The 23,273-nt window shown below is 37.2% G+C and overlaps 1 protein-coding gene across 1 annotated transcript in view; it reads left to right on the forward strand.

Moving 5' to 3' along the window:
• Lama2 (laminin subunit alpha 2) overlaps positions 1 to 23,273 on the forward strand; it is a 570,793-nt gene that overhangs the window by 232,609 nt on the left and 314,911 nt on the right. Inside the window, 3 exon segments of the mRNA XM_051164111.1 lie at positions 3,885 to 4,063; positions 10,954 to 11,053; positions 13,768 to 13,928. Of these exon segments, the coding sequence (XP_051020068.1) occupies positions 3,885 to 4,063; positions 10,954 to 11,053; positions 13,768 to 13,928 (440 nt within the window).

Genomic DNA, 23,273 nt, shown 5'->3' on the forward strand with positions numbered 1-23,273 from the left:
AGTGGCACCCGTGGTGACTATTAGCACAAATTATGCTCTAACATTTCAGGGACAATGAACACTAAGAGAGAAGACAGAAATGAAAAATAGTGAAGGGTGTGTCAACAAGAGCCCATACTTTAAGTGATCACCTTGGAGACAAACAGAATGACTGTTTTCATTTGAGGAAATGGACTGAGAAGCAGAGCACCTGTGCTTATGTCCTAAGTTGGTCACGTAGTCCACCTGGTGACCTGAATTCTAGAGAACTCTGTAGATTTTGTTAGGCCAAGAAAAACAGCCTACGTACACACACCTCTGCAGTTACTATACACTCAGACTTGGAGGAAGCTAAATTCAGCTGAATTCAATATTAATATTTTAGTGAGTCAGCCCAAACCATATATTTTAAGTTCAGAAAGTATGGCAGCCTTGCTACCAGGTAAGAAGTTCAAGCCCTCTACAGAAAGTATGAACATTGAATATAGACTAATTCAGCTTATGTGTGTTGTGGATCATATGTGAGCATGGTGAGACTTTAAGACAATGGAATAAAATATTTTCCAACCTAAAACACATTTGTTTTGAGATTTTTTTGTGCTTCATATAGCATCCATATTTTGAGTATCTGTTTTCTTTACATACATTGTTTCTTCATTGGCATATGTGTACCCATTTCTATATTAATGGATATATATGTATAGGCCTATCCACCACTGAATGCTCAGGCACCACTGGGGACCACTCTGCTCTCAGCCATGCCTGATGTAGCAGGATCCAGTTTTTCTTATGCAATTTTAAAATATTGGGCATTGTAAATCTTTGGTTTGTAGGCTAGAAGGGAGGGTGCATTTCCATATTCTGACAAGTGAAGATTTTCAAAATCCTGAAATTAATGATGAGTATCTTAATCATGAGTTTGGCCAAGCATCATGCTAGTGGCAATTTATTCCTAAATGTTAACATGTCTTTTTTTCCAAGCTTGATGTTTAGGAAATTATTTTATGATAGGAAAACTATCTCTATATAAAAGATAATGTAGTCATGGTGGCATACGCTGTAATCCCAGTACTCATGGGGAAACAGAGGCAGGTGAATCTCTATGAGTTTAAGGCCAGCCTGGTCTACAAAGTGAGTCTGTGAAAGCCAAGGCTACACAAAGAAACCCTGTCTTGAAAAATTGAAAGACAGACAGAGAGAGAGAGAGAGAGAGAGAGAGAGAGAGAGAGAGAGAGAGAGAAGATAATGACTTTCTTATTAACTTGAGTTTAATTTGGAGTTTCATTGTTCTAGTCTATTTAAAGCAAGGTATATCTCTAAAGAGTGACAAGTTTACAGTCTGTTACTAAGACATTAAAGCACAGGTCCAGGATTTCCTGTGAAGGGGAAAGTTGCTGAGAAAGAGTAGAAAATGGCTCATGGAGATCAGATACCATTCCTGTTTTCTGAAGCCATATACCAGGAGCTGGCACGATGCCATTAATATTGGTAGACAGGTAGAGGTCTCTTGTTTCAGGGAATATGAAGACTGCCACTCAAACATCAAACACTGGCTCACAGTTTACACACTCAGCAACATCCATCCTAAATATGAGGGAGATAATCCTCTATTGCATTGCAGTTCTATCTACACTGACAGCAGAAATGTTCATTCTTACATATATATTTAAAAGAGGATGTTTAAATATTTGTGTGTCTTTTCCTAAACTCATAAGGTCATTTTTAATTCATAGAGACTTATGTTTATTTTCTGTGCATTCCCTAAAATAAAGCCTGAAACAGTACAAATATAATGATATTATTATATTTTGAATTGAAAGCCAGCCGGTTGGAGAAAGGTTTTTCAACAATCAGGACAAGGAGATATCATTCTTACTATATTAGGAGAACTTACAGGTCAGCAAGAAAAGTAATAATAGTAAAAAAGAGAAAGAAAGAAAAACAATAATGCTGTTATGAGCAAAGACCAAAACAGCTATGTCATTGAAAAAATAAATAAAATGGAATTCACAATTCATTCAAAAAGTGTGACCTTTAAAATGAAGACACAACAATTAAGACATTGGAAATATTGTTTGATTTATCAGTGTGTCCATCCTCCTAACAAATACATGAAGGTGTACTATATGTAATAATGGTTTTAAAAGAATGATAAGCTACAATATTGATGAGGTTATGGAAATGACTTTCATCATGTGTAGAGGTAGAAAGTAATATAACATAGCATTTTAAGATTCCCTTTTTTCAATATTAAATATCAAGTAGACATGCCTTTAAGGAAATTATTTTTTAAAAAGGAAATTATACTTTCAGTAATTTAGCCCAAAGCTGGTATTGTATATGTGCACAGGCCATATTCTAATAACCTTTGCATTATTTTTTAATTGATATTACTAATGGATTTCTTGAAGCATGCCTCTCCAGACTTCTTTTTAAATATTTTGCATTTACAAAGCAAATGAAAGGAGTAAGTCATAAAATGACACCAAAATTTGAGCTACTCTTCAAAGTCTCCCCTTAACATGATAGAGAGTTTAGTTTCATAGACCAGACCAGACCCTTCAGCCTTATCCGTTGACTGCACTATGTGTGCACCATTGCTTAAGGACAAACCTTATAATAACCTGAACTGACTATTAACAGGGTACCAATGCGTACCTCCTCTCTAGTACTCTGTGTAACTTTAGGTTATACCCATGCTGATATGGAAAAAACAGTTATTGTTAGTAAGGCCAGGCAGTTCGGAAGGGTATAAACATACATAAAACAGCTGTGTACATACATGCACACTGTGTGTGTGTGTGTGTGTGTGTGTGTGTGTGTGTGTGTGTGTGTGTGGTGTCTGATGCACAAACTCAAATCGATGAAAAAATACCTTTCCCTGATTTTTCACTCTCATAAAAATTCTACATACATTTTAAAGCACTTTAGCCAACATTTTCTGGGAAAAGTGATCCCCGCCCCCACCATCTTGAATTCCTATAATACAACATGAAACAGACAAAGATGGTGAAGATCAGGACAAATCAATTGAGCTTCTTTAAAAGGCTTTACAGTAATGGGGTAACATGCATCATCTCAACTGATGCTTTTAGACATGCCTATCTGCTAATGACTATTGACTATCTCGTGCTTCACATGGAAACTGGGTCCCATTGAAATGAAGATATTCCTCATGTCAGATGACTGCTTGCCAAGGACAAATCCATCCAATCCAGCCTGCCTTGGACTCTCATTCTAGTCTGGTTCCTTGACACCTACCATGTATCTGTCTCATTGGCTGGGAAGGGTCTGAGAAGACTGCAGCAGTAGTTTGGAATGTAGATTCCTGAATCTCATCGCAGAACAGTGTCCAATAAAGACGAGGGTACCTTGTATGTGGCTTCACCTGTCTCGGACTTGGTTTAGTGATGTATGAAAAGGGTTTCGTTGTAATTAAAACCAATAGTAGCAAATATAAAATGACTAGGAGAGAATCTAGCCTACTAAAAAGCCTTGCTTGTTATTAATGATGACAAAAAGGACTTATTAACTTCTCCCTACCCATTTTATCCACAGGATGTAGTACAGAGGGTCACATATGGGCCATTATTCATCATAGATTACATGAATGTTAATCATCCAGTGCTTTGTTCAATAATATATCTGTCATAATGGATTGTAGGACAAACTCTATGGGATTTTAGGTATATTTGAAAATCTAGTGAACTATTGACATTTTTCTTAATTATTTCAAATTCTATTACAACATATATATATGTATATATATACACAAACATACACATATACAAGTATGAATGCTTTTTAGTAGGTTTGTGTGGGTATGCTATATCAATAATAAAATATGTATATATGTATATTTAAAACCTAAAGTTATTACTTACTGGTTTTTATTCTGACTGTAGCATGCAACTGTCATGGAAAAGCGGAAGAATGCTATTACGATGAAAATGTTGCCAGAAGAAATCTAAGTTTAAACATACATGGGAAGTACATCGGAGGGGGTGTGTGCATCAACTGCACACAGAACACAGCTGGGATAAATTGTGAGACATGTGTTGATGGATTCTTCAGACCAAAAGGGGTAAGGTATACTTTTCTTTCATAAAGTTTTATTTTTGATTTTCAAAAAAAAAAAAAAGTATGTATCCCAAACTAACCTTAACAAGATATCCAAAATGCTGGACTTCACATTGTAAAAGGTAACAACTTTTCTCATCTGAAAGGGTTACACTTCTTTAACGATGACATATGCCACTCCAGAAAAGTCTATATTGCTTTTTTCCAATTGGACCCCACCCCTGGAAAACTATCTTCTGATCTTAGAGCATTATTAGGGTTATCTTTCAGTAAACATAAAACAAACAAACAAACAAACAAGAAACATACAATACTTGTTCATTTGCATCTTTAATCTCCCTTCATAATATTTGAATATTTATTTATCCATGTTATATGCAATAATAATTGCTCATTTTGAAGAACTGGTAATATTTCTTTGCATGAGCATACACAGTAATTCAATCTATTCTCCCGTTGATGAATTATTCAGGTGATTTTGGAATCCTGATTAGCTCCTGCCAACCGGTCTGTGCATTCTACCTTATGGTCATTTTAGTTTAGCTTCTGGAAACACTTAAGAATGAAATAGTAATTTCGAAAAGACAGGGCTATATTTAAATTTATGGGAAATTTCCACATTGTATCAAATTATCAATGGTATTTGGCATGTTCACCAAAAATATTTGGTGTTTATGAGTTACGTCTCTCCACTGCTATTCATGATTCATGAACTGTTTGGATCTTAGTCTTTTTAAAGGTTTGAAACTATCTCATTGTATATTTAATTTTGATCTCAACTGACTGTTGGCTATTTGTGTATCTCCTATCTTGAAGCATACATTCAAGTAAAGTTATTATTCCTTTCCAATTTAGAGAAAGTCTATTTTTACTTCTTGATCAACATCTTGAGCAAATTTTTATTTAGCATGAAATAATGATTTAGACATACAGCTAGTTGTTTGGAAATCATATGACATGAGCATACCATATGCATTGGTTTGCACAGCCATTCCCTGCTCACTAACATCAGTACACTTGGAGTTGAGTAATGCAGGTTTTCCCACTTTATACTGCATTAAACAAGACCGTCTCCTAAGTATCTTATTTGAGTTGAATTGCCACAGTTTTTTTAACAATTACTTCTTTTACTTTTTGAGATTGTAATTATGTTGTTTCCTACCTCCTGTTTTTTCCTCTAAACCCTTTGATGTGCCCCCCTTTGAGTTTTTCAAATTCATGGCTTTGTTTTTCATTAATTGTTGTTACATACATGATCTGTATAGAGTTCCATGTATGTTTTCAGGCAGGCCAAAAGCACACCAGTTGGTTACCCACAGAATGTTACAATAAAATTTTCAAATAAAGATATGATTTCTTGCTACTTGTTTAGAATCTATGTATCGATAGGGAGACGATGGATATCATACTAATGCTGAATCATTTTGTGAACATGTCGTTTTTCCATGAACTTTTAAAAACTTGTTGGTGACACTAATTTTGGAATAGAGACCTTACACACCCTTAGTTAAATTTAAATGAGCCTTTTGGTTGTACTTTTTTGGGTCTAAAATAGTGATTAATAGTTTAGTTATCTTTTCCCCCCTAATTCTTTCATGCTATTATTAAGAAAAAAATTAATACTGAGTTTATCATCTGTATTGACTGAAAATTCATTTGTTTGTTCTAGCAACCTTAGGGTAGTCTTTAGAATTGCACTTGGACTCTTGTCTACAAATCATGCCAGGCTCACTCGCTACTTTGCAATATTTATGCTGCTGTTAAATAGAAATGTTGAGAACTGACAGTTTTATTTTGTTCTCACTTTAAATATAAACATAATAATTCACTACTGAGCATGGTGTGAGTTATGGGGTTTTTATGGGTGCCTTTTATCAGATTCACCATCTTCTCTGCACTTCACAGGTAACTGAGCATTTTTATAATAAAAAAAATGCTGACGCATTTTGTGAAATGTTTTTCTGCATATATTAAAATAGATATAAGTATTTTCACTTTGCATATTAATATGGTATGGTTGGTATATTTATTTGCCAAATATAAAAACAGTTTTGCATTTCTGTACTAAGTACAATTTATTTATAAAATAATATAATTTTCATGCATGACATGATTTTATTTAGTTAAGGAATTTTTGTCTTGCTGTATGAGGGATTTGGAACTTCAATTTTCTGTTTTTATAATATTTTCTGTTAGAAATTTGTGGTAGGTTTTATCAGCCTCAAACAAAAAAGCTCTTTCTCAGGTCTGAAAAATCATATATGTAGTATTGAAATCAAATCTGTTCCAAATAGTACATTTTACACTAGAATTTCCAAGTGAGCTACCTAAGCTTTGCATTTTTCCCTTTTCATGGGTGTATGGAATGAAAATCAATATTAATTAATGTTTTAGAAACAGATATATGGCTAAACCTAGTAGGGTTTGTATTTTTACGTTTGTGTATTTGCCAAGGTCTCATAATGTAGCTATTATCAAATTGAAATCTCCTGACTAGCCTTGCAAATATTGACAGGACAGGCTGGCCCTCATGTGACATTCTGATGCATTCCCTTCTCAAGAGTAGTCTCCCTCCCCCCTCCCCCCAACACACACACACTGTCTCTCTCTGTCTGTCCCTCTCTCTCTCTGTCTCTCTGTCTCTGTCTCTGTCTCTCTCTCTCCTTCTCTCTCTCTCTCTCTCTCTCTCTCTCTCTCTCTCTCTCTCTCTCTCTCTCTCTCTCCTCTTTCTTCTTCCAATCACTCAAACTTTTATCATAAAGGTTTTCTTCATGTGTTGGCTATCTATCCCCTATTTCTTTTAAAGTCTAAAGCACTTTACAGGTAAAGCCCTATCACCTGCTGCAGCACACCTAGCGTTTATTTCCTGTCCTGTAGGATGCTTGTCAATTCACTGCCTCATAGAAAGATTTGATTGATTGAATTTGAGCTACGGTCTTGCTACACAGAGTTTAGGATGGGCTGAAGCTCACCTTGCAGTCCAGATTGTCCTCAAGGTCCTTTCCCTCTGGCCAGTCGCCACAACACTCTGGGCTTGTCCCAGAACCACTACCTTCTAGATGTCTCCCTCAGGTTTGAATCTCAGCAATTTTTCTAGATACTGGAAAATTGTCCTACCTATTAAATTGGGAACAGGATCTGTGTATGTTCTGTAAGGCAATAGCTATTTTTATATTTGTGGGAAACAAAGAGAAAAGAGGAGAAGAGGGACAAGGTATGAAGGTGCAAAACAGGCAGTGTGCAATATCTGCACTTTACCGTTGCTCACTTTTCACAAGAACATTTGCACACTCAGGCTATCTCAGTGAGTGACCTAGGTTTCTCTGTGCTTCTTGGGCATGCCTCACTGAGATTTTCAGAGCAATCAGTTTTGATTTTGATCAACACTGAGAGTTTTTGAGGTTACTTTTTTTGTTGTTTTGTTTTGTTAAGACAGGGTTTCATGTAACCTATGCAGCGCCTAAACTTGCTATGTAGCTGAGGCTGGCGTTGATACTCCTGCCTGCATCCACCTCCCGACTTCTGAGCTCACCATGTCTGATAGGCAGCTATTTCATTAACAGGGCCATTTGATGATTTCTGTTCTCTTTCTTTCTTCTGTGGCCCTAACTACCTGTATGTCAGGTTGCATAACTGGCCCCTGCGTGTTACTGAGGCGGTACTCACTTTACCTTCTGTTTATGTTTTCCCGGATGGAATAGTTTCTCTTTTTCTCAAGTCATGTCATTGGGGTTGACTGTCCTCCCTGCCCCCACTATTTGTAATCTGAAATTAAACCCACCCATTTAATTTGAAATCTTCGGATGCTGTGTTTCAGCTCTCTGGAGGTTGTTTTCCCCCTTTCTTATACCTTATGTTTCTCAGCTGGAATACCTTGCGCATCACACATAGACATCATCCTAAGAATTATTAGACATACTGCAGTCCCAGCATTGACTTCCTTGTATGTTAATTCCAACCTCGGTTCTCTGCCAGGTCTACGTCATTGACTTCTCTTTCTTAAATGACGGCTACAGCATCCTGTTTCTTCTCATGCCTACGAACACACGTTTGTATTTTTGTAGTGACATGGTACAAGCATCCCACACCCCGATTTCTTCCTCTGAAGTGTATCAATGTGTCCTGAGTACAGTGAAACTTGCTGGTGCATAGAGTGGCAGAGGAGAGCACTTGCTGCTTGAGGCATTTGATGCAAAGCTCGTTTTCTCACTAAGTTCATTTAAACCCTGTCTACTTGGTGCAAAACGCTGAAAGCACCACTCAGACTTCTCTGTCTTCTTTTGAGTTCTTTCCACCAGACATCTTGGCATCTTATGAATGATGTTTTATGCAGAGTGAATCAGCTAAGCTGTGTGTGCGCGGAGGGGGGCATATTAATATTCAGACATCGATACCCGCCCCTCCACAGACCTCTCTTCAGAGATTTGTCTTTTTATTCTTTCAACATCCAATCTCTATAGTCCCTGTCTTCTTCTTACCATTCTCAGCATGCTCAAGAAACTCGTTCTCACATTTCTCCACAATTTACATTTTCATCTAATGGTGTGTTGAACTTATATAAGTATTACCATAATCGTGACTGGTAACTAGCTTAAATTTTTACTACAAGCAACATAGTTAAATGAATATACAACTCTTATAATGATCACAAAAATGTTTATAGAAAAATAATTTTGAAAAAATGCAAATTTTATGAGCACGTAGTGTCCAGGTAGAAGTTTACAAAGTTACAAAATCAAGAGCTCTGTGCCTGGGAAATTGTTAGGTAAATGATCTCCATGGGGGTGGGGAGAAGATCTCCATGATAGTCTCAAACTGTTGCCCTCAAGTGTGGAGACGTAAGCCTGGAGACGAAGCCTTTACCTGCATACACCTTGGCCTTAGTAACTTTAACTTGATCCTAGATTCATCTACTAAATACATGCGTTTGATCAGATTTATACATGTGCATTTCACATATAACATATTTAACCAAAGCTTACTTACTGTCTAAGTGCCAACAATCTGAATTCTTATGAGAGTGCAGAATTCATTACAGGACTTCTTTGTGTGTAAATCTCCAAGGCAAGAGAATATCTTGATCAACAGTCTGATTCAGATAAGTGTCCCTAGTCAGTATCAAGCATAGTAATTAGCTAGAAGGCTTTGATTTCTCCAGCTTATCATTTCTATTATGAATCACGTTTGTAACAGTGAAAAGTTCATTAAAAAAAATATATATATATTTTAATGTCTTGCAATATACCATAAAAATTTTTCTTTTCTGATGCTGGCCGGCTCTTCCCTAGAGAAAGCTCATTTGAAGTATATTCACCAATTACTCCTATTTAAGCTCCAGTGTAAATGTTACTGTTTCTGAAAATTGCTGATTGAGTGGCATACAATGGATTGTGGAATTTAATCCACTGAAGCCCTTCTAGTGTGTCTATCTTACCACTTTTCTTTACTCAGTGTGTCCTACAACCTTTTTATTCCCGTAAGCTTGTTTAAGGTAGGGAACGTGGCTCACATCTGTGTCACAGACAGTGTTAGCATGAAGGGTACATGATTAAGAATGTCTTAAATAAATTATGGTTTTGAAATTGTTGTGAACTTGAGTTATATTTAATCAAATTTATAAACAAATCTAGTTTTTACACCATGATCTATATTAACAAATAAATTCCTACTTAAAATTAAACTTAGGTATAGATATATATGAAATTTATAGTCTACTGGAGAAAAGTACATTCATACAACACACACACACACACACACACACACACACACATATATATATATATATTCATTTCCTGGAAAAACAGTTTAGGGTTTTTGTTTTCTACTATGCCATCTGGAAAACAAATGTGTATGCAGTATTATGAGCAGTTTAGATTTGTTTAATTAAAATATTCAACAGTAAAAGCTACTTGTGCTTCTAACCATTTATGGTGTGCCAGAGAGCCTGTGAGATGCCCTCTTCACTTCCCTATAGAACATCCTTGGAGCTGTTGTTACTGTTCTGCTGTCAGTGAAGGAAATGTTTTGCACAGGCCTGGATGGGATACAAGCTCAACTTCTAATGACAGAGTCTGAACGTTTCTATCCAGGTTACATGGCCTCATAGAAAACCTAATTTTTAATTTAAATATGTAAGTGTGCCTCTTTTGAGCAACAATTATAAGTTTCTATTTAAATATTTATGCCATGGTTATTGTGAAAAGTCTTTTTTATATATTTTATTAATTTATTCATATTACATGTCAATGGTTATCCCATCCCTTGTATCCTCCCATTCCTCCCTCCCTCCCATTTTCTCCTTACTCCCCTCCCCTATGTCTGTGACTGAGGGGGACCTCCTCCCCCTGTATATGCTCATAGGGTATCAAGTCTCTTCTTGGTAGCCTGCTATCCTTCCTCTGAGTGCCACCAGGCCACATAAACTCGGGTGAAAAGTTTTGAAAAGAGACTTGGGAGGAAAATTGAAGTTCCTAATTTTAAACCATGTCATAGTAAAATATATAATAAACAGACAGGTTAAATTATGGGATATATATATTTGAGTATCCTAAGCGAATATCATAATTTTGTTGTTTCTTTAAGCATATTGGGGGGTGGTGGGTCTTTATCTGTGGTTTCCTTTATATAAGTAATGAAACATGGAAGAATCTTATTGACTACTGAATCTAAATAATAAATACCTATAGGTTAGGGACATCAGACTCTTTGTGTATCCACTTAGAAAAACTGGATTTTAGAAGTTCATCAAACCATATCAAAGATAATCTTATACTTTTATCAGAATAATTTGTAATATGTTTTTTAAAACTAAGTTGTTTTGAATTGTTTTGCTAAGTTGAAAATGCTGGCATTTTTATTACACTTGATTCAAACCATTTCAAATTATTTTTTCAGGTGTCACCAAATTATCCAAGACCTTGCCAGCCATGTCGCTGTGATCCAGTTGGCTCCTTAAGTGAAGTCTGTGTCAAGGATGAGAAATATGCCCGGCGAGGTGAGGCACAGTAGGGAACTGTCGCTCTGATGAAAAGATGCCAAACATCATTCTTTTCAGAGAATTTTGCAGTAATTCCATTCACATGGTCAGGATTTTGACATTGAGTAGGCTCTCTAGGACCCTATTTTTATTCACTAAAATAATTTATTTTTTGCTGAACTATATTGTTTGAAAACCAAAAATAATTGGTCATTGGTCTTGATGTGTATGTACAGTAGCATGGCATTTTATTATAGGGGTAATTTTTGAGAAATTTGTCATTAAGCAGCTTAGTTGTAGAAATGTCATAGTTTGCATTATACGGACTATGATGTCACCAGAGAGTATACTCTTCTGTGATGTGTTCTTGAGAGAAAAAATGATGTTATATAACAATGGTGTGTGTGTGTGTGTGTGTGTGTGTGTGTGTGTGTGTGTTTAGAGAGAGAGAGAGAGAGAGAGAGAGAGAGAGAGAGAGAATAAAGAGATAGAGTGTTACTCTATAAAGCACACATGTATACAATTTTTCATGACCCATTACTTAGGTTGTTCTGTAACTTCCACTGGGTCCAGTGCAAAATGACCACATTCATTGAGAGATGTGTATGCAGCACTGGGGAGCAAATGCAGATCACACTGTTAGATGTAGGTGATGCCAACAGTAAACGAAGGGCTACAGACAGTGGTACCATGAGTGGAAACCCAATACTTTGAGGAATAAAATTTATGATAAAACTCTCTAAATTGAGGAATCAAATGGCAACATAATAAAATTAATATTTAGAGCTACTATCAGGGTGGTTGTCCTGGATAATTCAAGTAGCTAACTGAAAGTAACAAATAATGAAGACTGTATGCATTTTTACCCTAACAACCTAAAAGGTAAAGCCTGCTAGTATGGATTCTTTCCATTTTAAGTGACAAGTAAATCACAGTGTTACTACTAATAATATCAAGTCAAGTTCCCCACTAAAATAAGCACATTATCACATAATTGAAAAGCTATTAGAGATAGAAAAATTAGGAAAATAAGTATATAATATAGTGATAGTTTATAAGCAATAATAATAAAAATTTTATAAAGAGGAAAATTAATACTGCGCTCTATTTTTTTAATTTCACTTTTTTTCCTTTTATTGGGAGCTGGAGCTACAGATAGCTGAGTCACCATTGGGTGATGGGAATTGAACCAGAGTCCTCTGGAAGAGCAGCAAACACTGTTACCACTGAGCCCTCTCTCTAGCTCCTACAATCCATACTGTTCTGAAGCAAAAATCTAACACCCTTACCAATATCAACTGAATGTTTATGATTTTAAGTTATTTTCTGGCCCTAGTTAGTATTTATGCAGCTAATTTACCTTTCTACACACTTTCCTGGCATATACTTCTGTTCTCTGTGTTTGCTATTTCCAGCCGTTTCCCATGACTCCTGTGCACATTTTTTATAACACTTGAGCATATGCCTAACTCACTCAGTTTAATACTCCTTTGTTCCAGTTACATGTTTTCTTTCTTATGATGTATTCTTACATTTCTGCCACTCTTTGTCTTTACCCAGTGGAAATCACATTTTATTTTATGTGTATACATGTTTTGCCTTTATGCATGCGTGCATGCACACCATGTGAGTATCTGGTACCAGCCGAAACCAGAAGAGCTTGTCAGGTCTCCTGGAATTGGAGTCACAGATGATTGTGAGCATAGTGTTGGTGCTTGGAACTAAATGTGTATCTTCTGTAAGAGCAACAAGTGCTCTTAACTGCGGAAACATCTCTCCAGCCCCTAATTCTGAATGTTTTTAAGAAAAAAACATAAAGCTGCCATGCTTACATAACCACTGACATTTTTATTTAGGCTCCACAACACCCTTTAGTGACATATACAAGAAAATAAGGCCATCGAAGCCAACATGAGCAAAGCGCATATGAACTCACAGAGACTGAGGCCGAATGTACAGGGCCTGCATGAGTCTGTACCAGGTCCTCTGTGTATATAGAATGATTTCTAATTTAGCATTTTTATGGCATTCCTCAGCATGCAAATGAGTGGGTTTCTGATTGTTTTCATTTCTCTTGATGATATTTTCTTTCTCGTGGTTTATCTTGTCCAACTTCCATGTGATAGTCTCTGTTTTACCTTATTCTATTTTATTTTGTTATGTTTTATAACATGAATGATTGAACAGCAACCTACCCAGTAGGGTAAAGTTTAACAACTGACCTGTCATTTACACCTGCTGGGAGAAGGATTTTCTCCAATAGAGTGAATCTGGGTGGATCAACTGCTCCAGGACATGCCTCACGTCAGGAGTAGATGACCGACATATCATGGAGTTTGGTGCGTGTGCACGCACACCTGTGTGTGTGTGTGTGTGTGTTGTGTGTGTGTGTGTATGTGAATGTGTGTGTGTTGTTTTATTTTAGGGTGTTATTGTAATCAGTTTTCTAGGTTTCGCTGTTGTATTGAGTCATTATTTTTTGAGAAAGCACTTAACATTGAATTAGTAGGGATGAAGAGAGGATCTGTTAGGATTTAGGCGTGGGGAAGAACATGAACAAAACATATCTGAATTTTAAAATTGCTTTAAATTTATAAATAATGCAAAGTTTTTTAAAAAAAAAACCCACTAACTTGTGATCAGAATCCAACTTAAAAGTTATTGTAATTGAAGCCTAAAGAATTAAATCGAGTTTCTTTTGAAAATGCTGATACCTAATGCTTCTCCCTTAGGTCTCATACCTGGATCCTGCCACTGCAAAACTGGCTTCGGGGGCATGAGCTGTGATCGGTGCCTCAGGGGTTACAGCGGCTACCCAGACTGCCAACCCTGTAACTGCAGTGGCTTAGGAAGCACAAATGAGGACCCTTGTGTTGGGCCATGTAGCTGTAAGGTATGTCGGTTAACTCAGGTATGCCCCACCGTTGAGACGTAGGGCAGCTCCCCTTAGCTTCTCTCTTATGTCGGCTGCATTAGACATTTGTAAAACTGCACATGACTGTCTGTTATGTGAGTATATATGCAAGGTATATATACACACATATCATATATGGACATATATCTATGCATACATATACAATATATATATATATATATATATATATATATATATATATATATATATATATATATAATAAACACACAGAACAGTTATTCCTTCAGGTATCATCAAATACTGACCAGGTTCACGGCTATATCTATCATGGCAACTGCATAGAAAGACTCCTTTGGTGGTCCATGTCATTTTGTAAGAAATGACTTTTCTCCCATTGTACAAAAGGTATGAGCCACTCACAATAGTAGTTGTTTCAAATTATAAATATATACATTTGTATCAACTTCTAAAAAGAATTCTGTGGGGGATTTAATTCTGGATTTAAAAAAAAACAATGCCCTGGAATCTGAGTAGAGATGGGTTTTAAGATCCTCACCATATTTAAACTCTCCTGTCTAATTACTAACGTGTAAGAAGGCCTCGTGGACTTGATTAAAGATCCGATATGTTCTCCCATGGGCACTTTCAGAAAGGCAGTTTTAGTTCTTGTACACAATCAGCTACAGCTTGTGGTGTTAATACTCAGGGACACATCACACCTGCAGACACACACACACACACACACACACACACACACACACACACACACACACACACACACGCAGAAGTCAAAGTGCTAGGACTGAGGTGCTTCAGCAGCAAGAGTCTGTTCATGGTGGCCTGACTCATTTCTAACTGTATTAGCTGAGCAAATGAGCAATCTTTTTCAAATGGTAACGTGACACAGTATTATAAACATGAAAATAAGTTTGGTATCTTCAATGGAGCCTTACTAAGAGCAAGACAGCTAAACTAAGACCTTAATACCCCTCTTTTTCCTTCACTAACTTATAATACTTATCTAGGTATATATTATAATATTAGTACACATGATTTTCGGTATATGTACACAAATATTATAGCATAATAAAATATTTTTACTTTTAAGTATTTATCAAGGAAAACATTTTAAAAATATGCTATATAGTATATTGTTTACTTTATGTATATTTATTGTACACAATAATAATAAAATTATATGGATATAATGTTTCTGTAATAGGCATATATTATATGAAAGACTATTTAAGCACCTATCTTGGTCTATTGAAACTGGACCACTTATTGCCTACAGAGTAAACAGAAAGCTGTTGTGAAAGCTCTCATGTGTTGGAATATAATAAATTTTCCAGATTTAGTGCATTGCATTCCAGTATTATCTGAAACGAAAAATTGCTCTCTAAGACCGGCGCTGAACAGCAGTGATTGAGTGGCAGCTTGCTTCAGAACCCCCCCAACCCTCCCCTCTCCAGCCCCCTCGCCCCGCTCTGAATGCTGCTGGCCAGTTCTACAGCCTTCAGTTTTTCTTCTCTGGTCTCCACTGAGAGAGACTGTGTTTACACTTCTTTTTTCCAAAGTGCTAAGGACAGCTCTCATTTTGTCACTAGCTCCAGTGTAGGAGAGGTTAGGGTTAGGATTAGTGCTAAGTTAAAAGTGGGAGAGAAACTTCCTAAGCAGGTAGCTTACGAGAACCAAGCAGGAGAAAGGACACACTTTTAGATACACACCTTTAAAGAATGTTTGGGCATCTGCTATGTTTAATGAAGGAGTAGCAATTGGGAGGGGAAGGACCATTTCACTCAGCTTCTTTGGGAGGTAGGATGGGGAAGGCTGGAACAGGAGAGTTCTCACAACTAGCCATGCTCACCACACCGGAAAGCTCCCAGAGCCACTACCACAGGCTCTTGGCCTGACACCAAGCCTTGTGAAGAGTGATTGTAATCCTAATGAGAAAAATGCCTCCGCGAAGACACTTGAAGCTCTAAGCACACAGCTAAAACACTATAATAAACAGTAATTAAGAAATCATAAAGTGATTTAAGAATTAACTAAATAGCATCATTAAAATTAGTGTCTTTCAACAGTATGATATTTTAAATAGAAAATATCAGCTCTTAAGTCTCATGAGAAAACTTAAAGGAAGCCAGTTCCATAAGATACCAACAAAACTCTAAATATATATGTATAAAAAATATACACACACAATAAATAACAAAGTTACATCATAAAATCATGTCACAATATAATTACATTGTGGTCTTATAATGAACTATGTCACAGTGCGCAGAATATGCACTGTGATGAATTGCCCATCATCTCTTGTTTACAAGAATGATAAATAGCTAAGTATTTAAAACAGCTCTACACACAATTTAAATACTAAAAGGAACACCTACTAGGGCAGAAAGGAGCCAGGTGTGGTGGTGCACGCCATTAATCCTGTCAATCTGGGAGGCAGAAGCAGGTGATGTCTGTGAGTTCAAAGCCAGCTTGGTCTACAAAGTGAGTCCAGCACAGCCAAGGCTACACAGAGAAGCCTTTTCTCAAAAATCAAACAAGAACAACAAAATAAAACCAAACGCAAACAAACAAAGACACAGAAAGGAATGAGATCTTCCTTTTTTTTTTTTTTTTCAAAGTATGATTTGAAGTAGTTATGCCAACTGATTAAAATGACAATATGGGGGAAAAAAGAAGAAAAATGTCATTGCATGCATACCATTCAATGACAGACTTTTGTGTCAGCATAAAAAGTGTGTGTGTGTGTGTGTGTGTGTGTGTGTGTCCGTGTACTCATGTAGTATTGATATCAAAATAATTGACCTTAAGCAAGTATTTATTTATACATAGAATATAAAATAAATACAAATAATATCTATATAAGTAAAATTCATGTTACTAAATAATCATTTGCATATATATTTCTATATTGTTATATAATAAGAACTTTTCAGTATTTTTTTAAATGCTTTTATTTTGAAAACTTTAAAAATTACATTTATTGACTCCCTATGTGTGTGTATGTGTGTGTGTGCATGCCTGTGTATGGGTACATCACAATTCCACTCCTGTAAATGGCAGTGGGCAGCTTGGCAGAGTTTGTTCCTTCAGTCGATGCTGTGAGTCCTGGGGATCCAACTCTGGCTGTCAGTTTGGCATCAAGCACCTACTGTGCTGAGGCATCTGGCTGCCTGGCTCCCTTTTCATAGTTTTCTTGAGTAAGAACTATCCATTGAATAGGAAGACATTTTAAAGAACTTCATTATGAAACCTGAGGCCTATTTTTTTTTCTTTTATGAATTTTGAGTGACAGAGATTCTAAACGCTGTATTCAGTTGCAGCCTCTATTACTCCTAAACGTATATATTGGTTGTATAAATACACATCACAATAACATAAATTTCTCTCTCTCTCTCTCTCTCTCTCTCTCTCTCTCTCTCTCTCTCTCTCTCTTTCTCTCTCTCACTCTCTCTCTCTCTCTCTCTCTCTCTCTCTCTCTCTCGCTCTCTCTCTCTCACACACACACACACACACACACACACACGTGCACATCTGCAGTGAGAGTCTATCTCCTTCGTTACCACTGGAAGGCTCCCCTGACCCCTCGGTCTGTCTCCATCAAAAGATGGGCTTCATCCTCAAGCCAAAGACTATGCCTAGTAAGATGCCACCTAACTCAGCCTCCTGAGAGTTCTCCATTCATCCTATGAGAGCAGCCTGGCTGCCTTCCACCTGCATGCTGCTGGGCATGGTTAACAAGAACCATACCTATCCTTAATGGTTTCTGTTGGTAGCTTTCTATGCCTTCACCCTCTCATGCTCTGCTTATAAATCCCCATGTGTCCTGGCTGCATTTGGAATGAATTTCTTATTGAATAGGTGCCGGGTCAAATCTGCTTTTGGACACTTTAACTAGTATATGGCTAGTTCTTTTGCACAACATTAAATAAAACTTAGCCCTTGAGAGGTAAAAACTCTCACTTCTTTTCATCTTTCCCTAGAATATTACCTAACTTCAAATCAGTGTGCTTAAAGAGTATGCACCCAACAAACACTGGTAATTAAACAACTATCCTTCCATGTTATCTGATTTTAATGCTAAGGGATATTAAAATGAAGGCCTTTATGAAAGAGAATCTATAATTTACTACTACACAGGCCTCGAAAACTAAGCATGACTATAAAATTCCTGAAGCAATTATTATTAAAAACTAACTTAAATGTTTTTTGTCAATGGAATTCCCAGTTGGCTATCAACCACAGTGAAACACGCACTGCAGAAGTTGTTCCACATTTATAAGGCGGCTGCTTCATGTGAATGAAAATGGGAAAGCTATTAGAACTCTATTTCTCCAGAGAGAGGCTGCAGTAAGGAAGCTATCACAAAAAAGAAAATTGATGTCAGCCCAGTACCCTCAGACTTGAATCAATCAATCAATCAATCAATCAAATAATGGAAGTTACTTAGTAAGGCTTTTTAAATTGAACTATTTTGTGACAAAAATACTACTGAAGAAATAAATACGATATAAGTGGCAGCCACTAGGAGTGCTTTGTAGCCTAGCCTGCAATATATTTTATATTTTAATTAGGCATTTGACTACATATAGCCAATGGAAATATCTGAGAAAACAAACCAATGTTCCTGAGCAGATGGGTGTTGGTGCCAGTGGGACAAAAGCATCAACTTTACATGTCAGATAAGTGTGTCCCTACCGTCCATTCAGACATACAGCCCATCTGTGGTTATAAGTCTTTGCAATGATGATTAGGATGATAATGTGACCAAGCAGGTCCTTGAGGATCATGATAATAAAAAATAGCATGGATAAATAGCTTGGTCTCAAGAAAGTGGCACTTTTAATATTCCAGTATGGAAGAATGTATTTTCTCTTACATGGATTATTAACAATGAGAAAATCATAGGCCATGATTGAGTCATATGTAAAAGTTAGTATATGCAATTAGAATAGCCCAGAAATAAACAGTGAACATATAACAGGAATTTCTAGAGTGAAAGGGTGAAACCTCAATATTGTACCATTTCATCGTCTTCAATGTGGGAACTATCATTAAATATGCAAATTGGCAAGATCACTAAAGGAATCTAAACACTTAAAATATTAAAATGAATTGACAAGAGGTGCCCTTTGGAGACACTGATAGCTTTAATAGAGTAGACCTTGATTGCTTAGATACAACTAAGAGGCATTTAATATTTTTAAAACATCAAATTAATCTAGTAGCTTTTTAAAAGGGTGAACAGTATAAAGAAGTGATAGAATAAAAAGAAGGAGAAATATCATAATAATTAAAATAACAAGCATACACTCATCCTTGATGTTAGAAGTTCAGGTTTAATTATACTCTGGCCTGTAGTTTGGGGACTAGCTGGATGGTCTGCCAATCTTACTAAGAAAAGAACAACAAAAAAAAAAAAAATGGTTTTAATCTGTTTTAGCAGACAACCCAGAACATGCCAACTGCAGCAGACAGTGTTACAATAACTTATTTTCATGTTAGTGGGAAAACAGAATGCATCTTTTCCATTGACCCTGCCCCCTTTCTGTTTATGGTTTCCTTATTTATCTGGTGTTGGTGACAGCACAAGTTCTTTGTAACCCACTCAGGGCAGGCATTTTCATCCGAGTGTGTCTTAGGTTATCTGTACTTCCCAGATGTTTTCGCCACAGTCCTCTGGAGTACAGTTTTCTATTCCCTAGCATACCTGGACTGGAGATGCTCAGCTGTGACTTGATGAACAAGTCATAGAAAGATAGAAAGAAAGAAAGAAAGAAAGAAAGAAAGAAAGAAAGAAAGAAAGAAAGCGAGCAGGACGTTTCTTAACAATTTGACATGGGTATCAAAAGGGATTAATTTGTGCAGAGTGCGCACCTCGAGGGCTAGATGCCCAAGTTTGAGAGTCTAAGCCCAGTGATCCCTTTCTCCCAGCAAGACTCCCTCTCCTGATGGTTCTACAAGCTCCTAGAATAGCTCTCTTCTGTGGAAAGCAAGAGTTAAGCGCTTCAGTCTGTGGGGGCATTTCACACTCAAACTACAACAGGAGCCAAGAGTTGTCAACACTAGCAGGTCCTATATTCATGACCCGTGATATTTAGCCATGTTTACATTTGTCTCTGATAATGTCTGACAAGTTTTAGATGACGTGAGTACAATTGCCTTATTTGAACATGATCAGACCAGGTAGCCACCTCCGACTAGCTGAAGCTGGGATGCTTGAACCTGAGTAAAACTCATCTGTTACAGCATTCTGCTCTAAATTAGGTTTGGACTTGTTGACATATTGGTAAATTGCAGCTGAGGGATCCACTTGAGAACAGCAAACCAGACGTAAAATATTTTGATTCTAATGATGATCAAACTAAACAAGACAAAAGAGCAGCTGGCCCACAGGTTGTTTTCAGTCTGTGAATACCTTATAGGCTCTCGTATCACTAATACGGTGTTTAGAGTTTCCTGGAGGCCACATCAGTTTCAGTGACTTCTTAAAAGGACTTTCAGAACTTACAAAAAATATGTTATATTCACACTGTGCTTTATTGCATGGACAGTTTCAGACTAGAATTTCTAGACAGAAGATGCACAGTCTATGGGAAATAAAGCACGGGATGTCATCTATCCTCTCTCAGTGGAAGCATGCAGCATGCTGCATCTCCCACCATGTGTGACAGGGAGGGAAAACTGCCCACCAAGGAAGCACACTTACGTCTTGTGTCCAGGATTTTGTCAAAGACATAGTTATGGCCTTAGGGAATGCTCACATGGCAAATGTTTGCTGGGTTTGTAACATTCACAAAGTCTCACTGAAACGCATGGCTCTGAAGCCTCCAGATGCATGAGATAAGGCATTAACTAGAGTGCTAAGACAGGATTAGCTAATGGGAACCTAGAACCCACATATACAAAACCATTCTACCAAGCTATCTCAGAGCTCTTCTGGTTAGTTCCCTATAACACCGTGGTTCTCAAACTGTGGCTTGCAACCCCTTTGGTAAACCCATATCTCCCAAACTATTTGCATTACAATTCATAACAGTAGCCAAACTATAGTCATGAAGTAGGGACAAAATAATTTTAAGGTTGAGAGGCCACCACAACATAAGGGACTGTATTAAAGAGTGCAACGTTAAGAAAGTTGAGAACTACTGTTCAAACATGAAATTCATTGTCTGACGAAGGCTTTGAGCATCCAGTCCCGTTGAGTTAAACCCTCCTGTGCTATTTGGTAGTGAAAGATTTTGTGTCCCACTGTCTCATAGCTCATACGCATTGCACTCTCAAGTGCCTCCATTAGAGTTCTGTGAATTTGGCTCCTAATTAGCACTCAGTAATTATGTAACATTCCCTAAGAAAAGAGGTGTTGTCTTGTAGGATAGCCTTAAATGTCCATTATTTAAGAGCAAGGCCTTTGATTTTAAGTGCCAAGTGAAATTCCTAGCATATAGGAAGTTTTCAGGGTCTTTATTTTGGGAGAATAAATGACAAATGAAACTTTTCTCGTATTAAATATTATTTTCACTGTCTTTGCTAACGCAGATGTCTTTCTACCCCTACCAGTCAAAGAGAATTTTAAAAGCCATGCCTCAAGGTTTATTTTCAATTTGCTTCCCATCCAAAAACCCCATAAAGCCTTCACAGGAAGAACCCACACCTCCTTCTGTATGTTCTCCTACGTTAATTTGCTTCTGAGATGTACTGACCGCCTTCCACCTTGCAGTTGATTTCAGGCACACCCTTTTATCTGTATAGATGCTGGCTTTTAAGAACAGAGGCCTTGACTCTACCCTCATCTGTACAGTACCCAGAACTCCCACTCTAGTGTGCTGCTTGAGGTTATTAGACTAAATTGAATATGCAGCGATTTATTCATAATTTTTCTTAAGGTCACATAACAAGGCGAAAGTGGAGCTAAGGAATATGTAGCTAAAATTTCTCTAATTGTTTGTCTCAGTCTGAATCTCAGAAGAGGTGGTATTACTTACTCTCAAATTAGAGTAAATGAAAAGTAGACTAGACTGAGCACAGAAGAACACACTGTTCGGAACAGCTGTACTGTGTCCTCAACGGGAAAAGCTAAATTATAATTATAGGCATGTTTCATCTTTCCTGCCTGTGTACTCTTTTGAAGATGCTCTTCGTTTCTGTGCTTTGGGGATTTCTTGGTCCCTATGGGTCTGAGAGTAGGCTGATTTCTCTTGCTGACATCTATCATCTTAAAATATTTGGGATAAGCTGAGAAAATTTAAAACTGGTCAAGAATCTTAGTAACCACACTTCAATTTCTATACATATCAAGATACTAAACATTAAGATATGTCCTGCCATTGTGGGCATGTCATTCTTCCATGGCTCCCAGCAACACACAAATAGATGGAATTGTAAACGGATCAAAGATATTAAGAAACGAAGACTGAAGCTTAGGTAAATTTCTCCTTGTTTGGGGTCCATTTTCTGTCTTCGGTTTTTATATTCTTCACCACTCCATCTTGCCAATACTGGCTTACTCAAATACATTTGTGTTTGTATGAGAATGTCTGTGTAGGCTTGTTTATGTGTGCCTTTGTGTGGAAGCCAGAGACTGCCATGTTGGGTGTATTCCTTGATCATGCTTCTCCTTTATATTTTGAGACAGGGTTCTCCACTGAACTTGGAGCTTGCTCATTCAGCTTAGACTGGGCCCTTCCTGGCTCTGGTTCCTCAGTGCTTGGATGACCAGCCCATACTATGTACCTAGCATCCTGCAGATTTACTTATTTTGTTGTTGTTGTTGTTTGTTTGTTTATTAACTTGGATGTTGGTGCTAAAACTCACATCTCTCTTCATGCTTATGAAGCAAGCATTTTTGCCAGCTGGACCATCTCCTGGCCCTTCAAATATGTTTTTAATAACCATCCACTGTGTGTATATAGCACTTTGGTATGCATAAAAACACTACCACTGAGCAAATTGTTTAATCTTAATAAACTTGTTTGAAGCCAGTGCTCAGCATGGTCCAGGAACCCTGTTATTTTCTGGAAATGTGTACATAGGAGGGTTTCCACCTCTGACTAACTGTGATATGTGTTGGGAGAGAATGATCTTTGTAAGCCTGGGAATTCTTTGGAGGTTATAATAAAGTAATGCACTTACAGCTACAGAAACAATTTGGAAACAAGTTAGCTCTTGAATAAGGGAAAGCTGCACAGTAACGTAGAAGGAGAGTGCAAGGAAGAGGCGGATGAGCAATTGTGCATGCCTAAGGATGCTGGGAATCCATTTTCCTGCTGAGAAACGCCTTCATTTGGAGGTATTAGTCAAAATTAACCACTTCTCAGGCTGTCATGGTGTAGTCAGCTTTCATTG

Source organism: Acomys russatus, chromosome 21 (assembly GCF_903995435.1).
Source record: "Acomys russatus chromosome 21, mAcoRus1.1, whole genome shotgun sequence".
Classification (NCBI taxonomy): domain Eukaryota; kingdom Metazoa; phylum Chordata; class Mammalia; order Rodentia; family Muridae; genus Acomys; species Acomys russatus.